Genomic DNA, 9,314 nt, shown 5'->3' with positions numbered 1-9,314 from the left:
TGTTCAATATTTATGTGAAGCCGCTGGGTGAGATCATCCGTGGCTTTGGGGTGGATTTCCATCAGTACGCTGATGATACTCAGCTGTACATTTCCACCCCAGGCCACCCCAATGATGCCCTTGACGTGATGGCCCGGTGCCTGGAGGCTGTACGGGTCTGGATGGGGAGAAACAGACTCAGGCTCAACCCTTCCAAGACTGAGTGGCTGTGGTTGCCGGCTCCCAGGCATAGTCAGCTGACTCCGTCGCTGACTATAGGGGGCAAAACTTTGGCTCCCTCAGAGAGGGTACGCAATCTGGGTGTCCTCCTGGATCCACGGCTGACACTAGAAGATCAGTTGACGGCTGTGGCCAGGGGGGCGTTTTATCGGGTACGCCTGGTTCACCAGTTGCGGCCTTTTCTGGACCGGGACGCCTTGCGCACAGTTACCCACGCTCTTGTCACCTCCCGCCTGGACTACTGCAATGCTCTCTACATGGGGCTCCCCTTGAGGAGCACTCGGAGGCTCCAGTTAGTCCAGAATGCAGCCGCGCAGGCGGTGATGGGAGTGACTCGTCGCTCCCATGTAACGCCGCTGCTGTGTGAGCTGCACTGGCTGCCGGTGGCTTTCCGGGTGCGCTTCAAGGTGTTGATTATCATCTTTAAAGCGCGCCATGGCATCGGACCTGGTTATCTCCGAGACCGCCTTCTGCCACAGATTACCTTTCATCGGCCGATACGCTCCCACAGAGAGGGTCTCCTCAGGGTGCCGTCAGCCAGACAGTGCCGGCTGGCGACCCCCAGGGGAAGGGCCTTCTCGGTTGGAGCCCCCACCCTATGGAACGAACTACCCCCAGAGATCCGGGTGATTCCGGATCTCCCCTCCTTCCGCCGCGCCCTCAAGACATGGCTATTTAGGCTAGCAGGACTGGCCTAAGGGGTATTTTAATTTGGTTTTAAAATAATTTTAAAAAAAGAAAAGGCCAACAATTAAATATTTCATTTTAACTACTTTTTAAATTTAGTATTATTGTATTAGTTATTCTGTTTTAAACTGGCTGTAAGCCGCCCTGAGTCGGCTAGGAGAAGGGCGGGGTATAAATTTGAATAATAAATAATAAATAAATAAATAAATAAGGAAGTTGCTTGAGCAAAATATCCAGTGGGAAAGTTCTAGGAAAATGTGTCCTTGATGCTCTAGCTGAGCTCCTTGTAGTTGAGCAGTGGACGCGCCAAGCAGCAGGAGGCCTGGTGGCCCAGTGGTTAGAGTGCGTGCAGCCTTGCAGTCTGACCCTGCCTACGTCCGGGAGTTCGATCCTGACCGGCTCAAAGTTGACTCAGCCTCCCGTCCTTCCGAGGTTGGTAAAATGAGGACTCGGATGGCTGGGGGAAAACGGGCTGACATTGGAAACCGCTCAAAGAAGGCACTATAAAGCGGTATAAAAGTATTGTTGCTATTGCTATTGGACCTTCCAAATAATAACAACAATAACAATAACAATAATAATAATAATAATAATAATAATAATAATAAAGTTGGAAGGGACCTTGCAGGTCATCTAGTCCAACCCCCTGCTCAGGCAGGAAACCCTATTCCATTCTGGACAAATGGCTGTCCAATAATAATAATAATAGTAATAATAATAATAATAAAGTTGGAAGGGACCTTGGAGGTCATCTAGTCCAACCCCCTTGCTCAGGCAGGAAAGCCTATTCCATTCCGGACAAATGGCTGTCCAATAATAATATTATAATAATAATAATAATAAATAAATAATAATAATAAAGTTGGAAGGGACCTTGGAGGTCATCTAGTCCAACCCTCTGCTAAGGCAGGAAACCCTATTCCATTCTGGACAAATGGCTGTCCAATAATAATATAATAATAATACTTAATAATAATAATAAAGTTGGAAGGGACCTTGGAGGTCATCTAGTCCAACCCCCTGCTCAGGCAGGAAACCCTATTCCATTCCGGACAAATGGCTGTCCAATAATAATAACAACAACAACAACAACAACAACAACAACAACAACAACAACAATAATAATAATAATAATAATAATAATAACAACAACTTGGAAGGGACCTTGGAGGTCATCTAGTCCAACCCCCTGCTCAGGCAGGAAATCCTATTCCATTCCGGACAACTGGCTGTCCAGTCTCTCCTTAAAAACTCCCAGTCTTGGAGCCCCCACCGCTTCTGGAGGCAGGTAGTTCCGCTGGTTAATTGTTCAGTGCAACGACACCCCGGCAGGCTTCCGCTTTCCAAGCCCTTACAAACCCCTTCGGGATCCGAGTTAGAATCTTCCCAGGGGCCGATAACCGACCGTTACAGGTGTTTTCTTTTCAGGGCTGATGGGAAGGCCCTCTGCCCATGCCCGGAAGCGCTGGGGAGATTCCCAAGCTCTCAGCTTGTCACTCGAGTTCCCCGGGGCTCGGACGGCAAGGCCTGGCACGGAACCCATGCTGCCTTGGCACACACACACAAAAACCGGGATATATTTTGGGAAGCGGTGACCAGCCGGCAGATGACTGCACGGCGGTGGCCAAGAGGAGCTATTTATAGCGGCCGTCTCGGGTGCGAGGAGAAGCTTCACTTGGGGGTCGTCGTCGTGTTCCTCCAGGAGGGCCGTGTCCCACGACTCCTCCTCCAGGAATCCCTTCCAGGAATCCCCAGGAGGAGTCGAGGCCCGGCTCGGGATGGCCCGGGCCCTGCCGAGCAGGAGGGCCCGGGAGGATCCCCTGGAGTGCCGGGACCCCGTGCTGCAGAACGCCCTCTACACGGGGGACCTGGCCGAGGTGCAGCGCCATTTCTCCGGCCGCTCCGCGGTGGACCTGGTCATCCTGGCCAAGAGCCAGGACCTGCGCTGGACCAGCCAGAAATGGGGTAAGGGCCGGAGGGGAGGTCAAGGGGTCTCCCCAGCACGGTCGATGCCACCGGACCCTCACCGGTGGCAAACTGGATGCTCAGGCTTAACCACCGGTTAAGGCTCCTTGCCCCCCCGCCCCCAGGAAGTGCGCCAACAGGTGCCCTGGGTCCAGGTAGCCGTGATCCGCCCACTAGGTGACCGAGAAGGGCCTGGCCTAAGCAGGAAGGGAGAGCCGGCCATTCCACGGTTCCATTTAATTATTTAAAACCGATTAAACAAAAATGACTTTAATGTCGGCCGCCCACCCTTCATTCCTTTCATAGGTTCCGTTCCCCCCGTTTCCGCGCTGTGAGCGCGCAAGGCTTTTGTCCCGCCGCCGATGGGCTTGGGCCGCGGTGGATTGTCCTAGGCCCGACGGGAGACGAGAGGTCGTCCCACTGGCTGCTTCCAGGAAGGGGAGAGGGGGGGTGTCCGGTGGGAGGGGGACCTGCTCCTGTCCACCTCAGCCCCCCACAGCTGAAGTCCACGAAGTGGCCGAGCGTGGGGACCCCTCCTCTGTAGAGCTGCTTCTACTCCGAGGGGATTCGGCTAACGTTCCCCCCAGAATCTGGGTTCCTGCAATTTTTGCCCCCCTTTCCAATGAGGAGTGGGGGTCTCCCACCCCTCACTCTATCCTCTCTTGCTAAGGTTATACACTGTCCACACTCCTCACCCCATGGTTATCCCTCTGGGTTAACAATAACAATAACAATAACAATAACAATAAAAATAAAAATAAATAGTAATAATAGTAATAATTGTAATAATAATAATAATAGTAGTAGTAATAATAATAATAATAATAATAAATAGTAATAAATAGTAATAATAAATAGTAATAGTAATAATAGCAATAATAGTAGTAGTAATAATAAATAGTAATAATAAATAGTAATAATAGTAATAGTAATAGTAGTAGTAGTAGTAGTAGTAATAATAATAATAATAATAATAATAATAATAATAATAATAATAATAATAATAATAATAATAAAGTTGGAAGGGACCTTGGAGGTCATCTAGTCCAACCCCCTCACTCAGGCAGAAAACCCTACATACCATTTCGGACAAAAGGAAGCCGAGTCCTGTGGAAAGAGAACCAGAATGGCTCCTTGGAGGAAATGTCTCATAGGAAGAAGAGATTGGACAGTCACCTGTCTGAGTTGGTGTAGGTTCTCCTGCTTGAGCAGGGGGCTGGACTAGAAGACCTCCAAGGTCCCTTCCAGCTTCTATTCTGTTCTGTTCTGTTCCCTTAATTCTTATTCCATTCCATTCCATTCTATTCCATTCCATATTTTCCATTCTGTTCTTTTCTGTTCCATTCCATTTTTTCTATTCTATTCTATTCCATTCCATTCCATATTTTCTGTTCCGTTCTGTTCCGTTCCATTCCATTTTTTCTATTCTATTCTGTTCTGTTCTGTTCTATTCCATTCCATTCCATTTTTTCTATTCTATTCTATTCCATTCCATTCTATTCCATTCCATATTTTCTATTCTGTTCCGTTCCGTTCCATTTTTTCTATTCTATTCCATTCCATTTTTTGTTCTGTTCCGTTCCATTTTTTCTATTCTATTCTAGTCCATTCTATTCTATTCCATTCCATATTTTCTATTCTGTTCTGTTCTGTTCCATTCCATTCCATTTTTTCTATTCCATTCTATTCCATTCCATATTTTCTGTTCTGTTCCGTTCCATTCCATTCCATTTTTTCTATTTTATTCCATTCCATTCCATATTTTCTGTTCTGTTCTGTTCCGTTCCATTCCATTTTTCTATTGTATTCTATTCCATTCCATTTTATTCCATTCCATATTTTCTGTTCTGTTCCATTCCATTCCATTTTTTCTATTCTATTCTAGTCCATTCCATTCTATTCCATTCCATATTTTCTATTCTGTTCTGTTCTGTTCCATTCCATTCCATTTTTTCTATTCTATTCTATTCCATATTTTATGTTCTGTTCCGTTCCATTCCATTCCATTTTTTCTATTCTATTCTATTCCATTCTATTCTATTCCATTCCATATTTTCTATTCTGTTCTGTTCTGTTCCGTTCTGTTCCATTCCATTCCATTTTTTCTATTCTATTCTATTCCATTCCATTTTATTCCATTCCATATTTTCTATTCTATTCTATTCTATTCTATTCTACTCTACTCTACTCTACTCTACTCCAAAGTTCTGCAGGCTCCAAAACCTCCTCGTGAAGACCCCTCCCCCTTGCCCATTTCCTCGGCTCCTGAGTCCCTCGGAATTCGAGCCCTCCAGAGCTTTAGCCCCTGAAGACCCCCCCTCCATACAGGCCAGCAAGCAGGCACTTATTATTATTATTATTATTATTATTATTATTATTATTATTATTATTATTATTATTATTATTATTATTTATTGAATTTATATACCGCCCTATCTCCCTTACGGGACTCAGGGCGGTGAACAGGCGATAATAAAAACCACGATAAATATACACAAATTTCTATTCTAAAATCAAATTAAATAACAGGCCTGCTCTAAAAATACCCCATGCAAAACCCCCACTAAAACATAATCAAACGACGCCAGGCCGGCCACACGGAATAGATGGGCCTTCAGGGCTCGGCGAAAAAGGCGCAGGTCCGCAACTGTACGTACAGTAGGTGACCCACCGGTGAGGTTCTGGGCTTCTCCAAAGAGCCCTTCTGTGGGGGACACGCACTCACGACGCCAGGGCCCATCAGCCCCGGCCTCTCTTCGGTTGAACCAAGCAAAAACAGGGCAGCCCCGAACGCGCCAGCCTTAAGGCCTCTGGCCGGCCGGGCACGGGTCCAGGGGGTGGGTGGGGGAGGCTGTGGCCGGACACACACACACACACAGCACACACACACACACACACAGCACACACACACACACACACAATCACCCTCCGCCCTCCGGCCATGGAGCCCATCCCGGCGCGCCGAGCGCGGGGAGCGGCCCAGGCCTTTTGGCAAGCGCTGCTGTCGGGCGACGGCTGCGCCCTCCTCGGCTGCCTGAGCGACCCCGGGAGCGGCCTGGGGGCCAACGCCGTCTTCGACACCAGCGACTCGGACGAGTGGCGCCAGTACCGCTCCAGCAGCCGCCAGCTGAGTGCGCCCGGAGGGGGAAGAGAGAGCGCGGAGCGCGGGCAGCCGAGCGCAGCGGTCCCCAACCTGTCCGGCTTCTGCGGACCGTTGGGAGGGGGAGAAGGGGGCTGTAGTGGGCCGCGGCCCCGGGGGCGGTGAGGTTGGGGATCCCCGGCTTGGCGGATCAAGAGAGAGGCCGTGCAGACGCCTCTCCAAGGCGCGCGGAGCGCGGGCAGCCGAGCGCAGCGGTCCCCAACCTGTCCGGCTTCTGCGGACCGTTGGGAGGGGGAGAAGGGGGCTGTAGTGGGCCGCGGCCCCGGGGGAGGGGAGGTTGGGGACCCCCGGCTTGGCGGATCAAGAGAGAGGCCGTGCAGACGCCTCTCCAAGGCGCGCGGAGCGCGGGCAGCCGAGCGCAGCGGTCCCCAACCTGTCCGGCTTCTGCGGACCGTTGGGAGGGGAGAAGGGGGCTGTAGTGGGCCGCGGCCCCGGGGGGAGGGGAGGTTGGGGACCCCCGGCTTGGCGGATCAAGAGAGGGGCCGTGGAGGCGGCGGCCCCCCTCTCCAAGGCGCTTCTCCCTCTGCGTGGGCAGGGGAAGGGGGACCCCCGGCTCGACCCCCCCCCGGCTCGACCCCCCTCGGGCAGCTGATCCCCCCCGGCCGTTCTCTCCCCCCCGCAGGGCTGTGGTCGCTGACCTACGAGCAGGAGCTGACCACGCCGCTCCACATCACGGCCAGCCGCGGCTACCTGGACTGCTTGCGCCACCTGCTGCTGCGCGGGGCCGAGGTGGACCTGGCGCCCGGCGGGCAGACGGCCCTGCACGCGGCTTGCGCGGCCGCCACCGCCGACTGCGTCCGCCTGCTGCTCTCCTTCGGCGCCGACCCCGCCGCCGTCTCGGAGGGCGGCTGTCAGCCCCTCCACCTCTGCCGGAGCGCCGGCTCGAGCGAGTGAGTAGCTCCGCCTCGGAGGGACGGCCCCGAGGGCGCGGGCTCCGGAGAAGCTTTGGGGTTCCGGAGAAGTTTTGGGTGTTCCCCCCACCCTTGGGCTGGTTGACTCCCAAGAGCCAGGAAACGGAGACGGGGGGGAGGAGACCCCCCCCCAATAACGGGGCAGGCGGGAGGCCGCGGAAGCCCGAGGCCGATCCACTGGATCCCGCCCAATCCCGCGGCGCACTTTGGAACCGGGCTTCTTCCAAGCGCAAGGGCGGCCAACTGCGAAGGGACCAGCAGTTCTGTCCCCGTCTGGGGCGTCTCCTCCACCCGCTCAGCCCGGAGCCTAGCCCGCCCTGACCCCTTCCAGGTGGGACTCCTCCGGTTTTCCTTTCCCCAGGATAGGAACAACCGCCCCCCCCCCCGCCACCCCATCTAAAGGGAAAGGCGGGCGGTGGTTGAGCGTGTTGTAGCCCAAGAATCGCTGAAGGGCGCGATTCCAGCTCGGACTTGGTTTCATGGGAAAAGGAGAGTTTGGTCGCGCGGATGGGGGAGGGGGGAAACACGAGGTGGGGCCGCTGCAGGAAAGGCCGTTGGCAACCGGCCAATGGGCGCACGGGGCGCCTTTTCAGTTCAGTGGGGGGTGGGGGGAGGAAGGCCGTCTAGGACTAGGAGGTTGTGGGGGGGGGAAAAATGGGAGGGGGTGGTGTCGTCTGCCCCCTTTGGAAGAGCGCCCCCCCCTCTCTCCAGGGGAAGCCTCGTCTTACAGCCGGTCCCGGGCAGGAGGAGAGGCGCCGGAGGCTCGGGGCGCTTTCAGGGGTCCCCAATCCTGCCTCGCGATCGGCTCCGAGGAGACTCCGCGTCCCGAGCCTTTATTTGAGGGGAGGGGGCTGGCGAGAAAGGAAGGCGGGCCCCCCAGAGCAGGAAAGGGGTGCGCCAGACAGACCCATCGGCCTCAGCCCCCCTTTCCTCTCCGTTCCCAGGTGCGCCCGCCTCCTGCTGAGCCACGGGGCTCCGGTGAACGGCGCCTCGGAGGAGGCAGGGGACACCCCGCTGCACGTGGCGGCCCGGCTGGGCCTGGCGGAGCAGGTGGGCCTCCTCCTGCAGCACGGGGCCGACCTGGAGGCCCCCAACGCCGAGGGGGAGACCCCGCTGATCGCCGCCTGCAGCTTGGCGCACTCCGCCCGGGATGCGGAGGCTCACTTCGACGTGTGCCGGCAGCTGGTGGAGGCCGGGGCCCGGGTGAACGCCGCCGACCGCGACCGGCAGCGCCCGCTGCACTGGGCCTCCAAGAACGCCAACGCCCGCGTGGTGTCGCTACTCCTGGCCCGCGGCGCCCACGTCAACATCATGAGTTACAGCGGCAACACGGCGCTGCACAACGCCCTGCAGGTGGCGGCCTACCGGTTGGAGCACCGTCCGGAGCTGGCCGTGCGCCACTTGCTCAACCACGGGGCGGTGCGCGTCTGGCCCGGGGCTCTGCTTAAGGTGGGGGGCGAGCCCGGTCCGAGGGGGCGCTGGGCTCCATCCAAAGGGTCCAAGCGTGCGCGGCCTCCCCTCCCCCCACCTAAGGCCGGGGGAGGGGGGAGCTGGGGTGCAAGTGGCCTCGGGAAGGGAGGGCCTGTGGATCGCCCGCCAAAAGCAGCGCCGGTTTCCTCGGGGTGTGTGTGTGTGTGTGACGACCAGGCTGCTGCATTGAAGGGCGCGACCCGGCTCGGTTTGGCGCAGAGGCAGAAAAAGCCGAGCGGCGTCGTGGCGCAGGGCGATCCAGACGCGCAATGCCTGCCGCCCAAGCTGGCCGGCCTTCGGGATCCTAGTACTTTGGGGTTTGGGTCGCTCGCCCCTCTGGGCTGGGAAATGTCTGGGGGCGGGGGGGGGTTGTGGATAGCCAGAATATGCAGGCGCGGCGGCGCCGTTTAAGTCCGAAGGAAAGGTGGAGGCGCCTCCGCGAGGCTGCGCGCAACGCGCACCCCACCCTGGCCTAACCGGACTCGGATCTCCGGGTTCGCTCAGTCTGGGGTTCAGGGGAGAGGCGGGGTGAGAGAGGGCAGGGGTTCACGGGGGCGGGGGGGGCATCTGGATAGCCCGGGAAAGTTTAAAAAGACCCGGAGGGGAAGGGCAGCAGCCACAACGGTGAATCCAGCGGTCGAAGTTAACTGTGGCTCGTTGCGCTGCCCACCGCTGCGCCCTGATTGCGGTGGATACGAGTTGCGGCGCTCGTCCCGAGGGCAGGACGGGGTGAGGGCGGGGCTGGGGGACGTCCCAGGACAGCGAAGCGGTTCTCGGCCCCCCCCTCCCCACGCCGGGCGGTGCCTCTCCGCTTTGCCCCGGGACGCTGCGGCCTTAAAACGGGTCACTTGCGCGCTTTCCCACGACCTCAGCGCCCTCTTCACGTGGGGACCCTTCCGGGG

General features: G+C 56.1%; 1 protein-coding gene across 1 annotated transcript in view; it reads left to right on the top strand.

The window, feature by feature from the left end:
- Nucleotides 1-2,684: 2,684 nt before the first annotated feature.
- ASB10 (ankyrin repeat and SOCS box containing 10) overlaps nt 2,685-9,314 on the top strand; it is a 7,547-nt gene continuing 917 nt past the window's right edge. The window contains exons 1-3 of the mRNA XM_015829396.1: nt 2,685-2,871; nt 6,654-6,921; nt 7,887-8,391. Coding sequence (XP_015684882.1) covers nt 2,685-2,871; nt 6,654-6,921; nt 7,887-8,391 — 960 coding nt within the window. The remainder of the gene's footprint in view (nt 2,872-6,653; nt 6,922-7,886; nt 8,392-9,314) is intronic.

Source organism: Protobothrops mucrosquamatus, unplaced genomic scaffold (assembly GCF_001527695.2).
Source record: "Protobothrops mucrosquamatus isolate PMUCROS unplaced genomic scaffold, P.Mucros_1.0 scaffold6032, whole genome shotgun sequence".
NCBI classification, from domain to species: Eukaryota; Metazoa; Chordata; class Lepidosauria; order Squamata; family Viperidae; genus Protobothrops; species Protobothrops mucrosquamatus.
The sequence above is the reverse complement of the archived record's forward strand: the minus strand, read 5'-3'. Positions and strand labels throughout refer to the sequence as shown.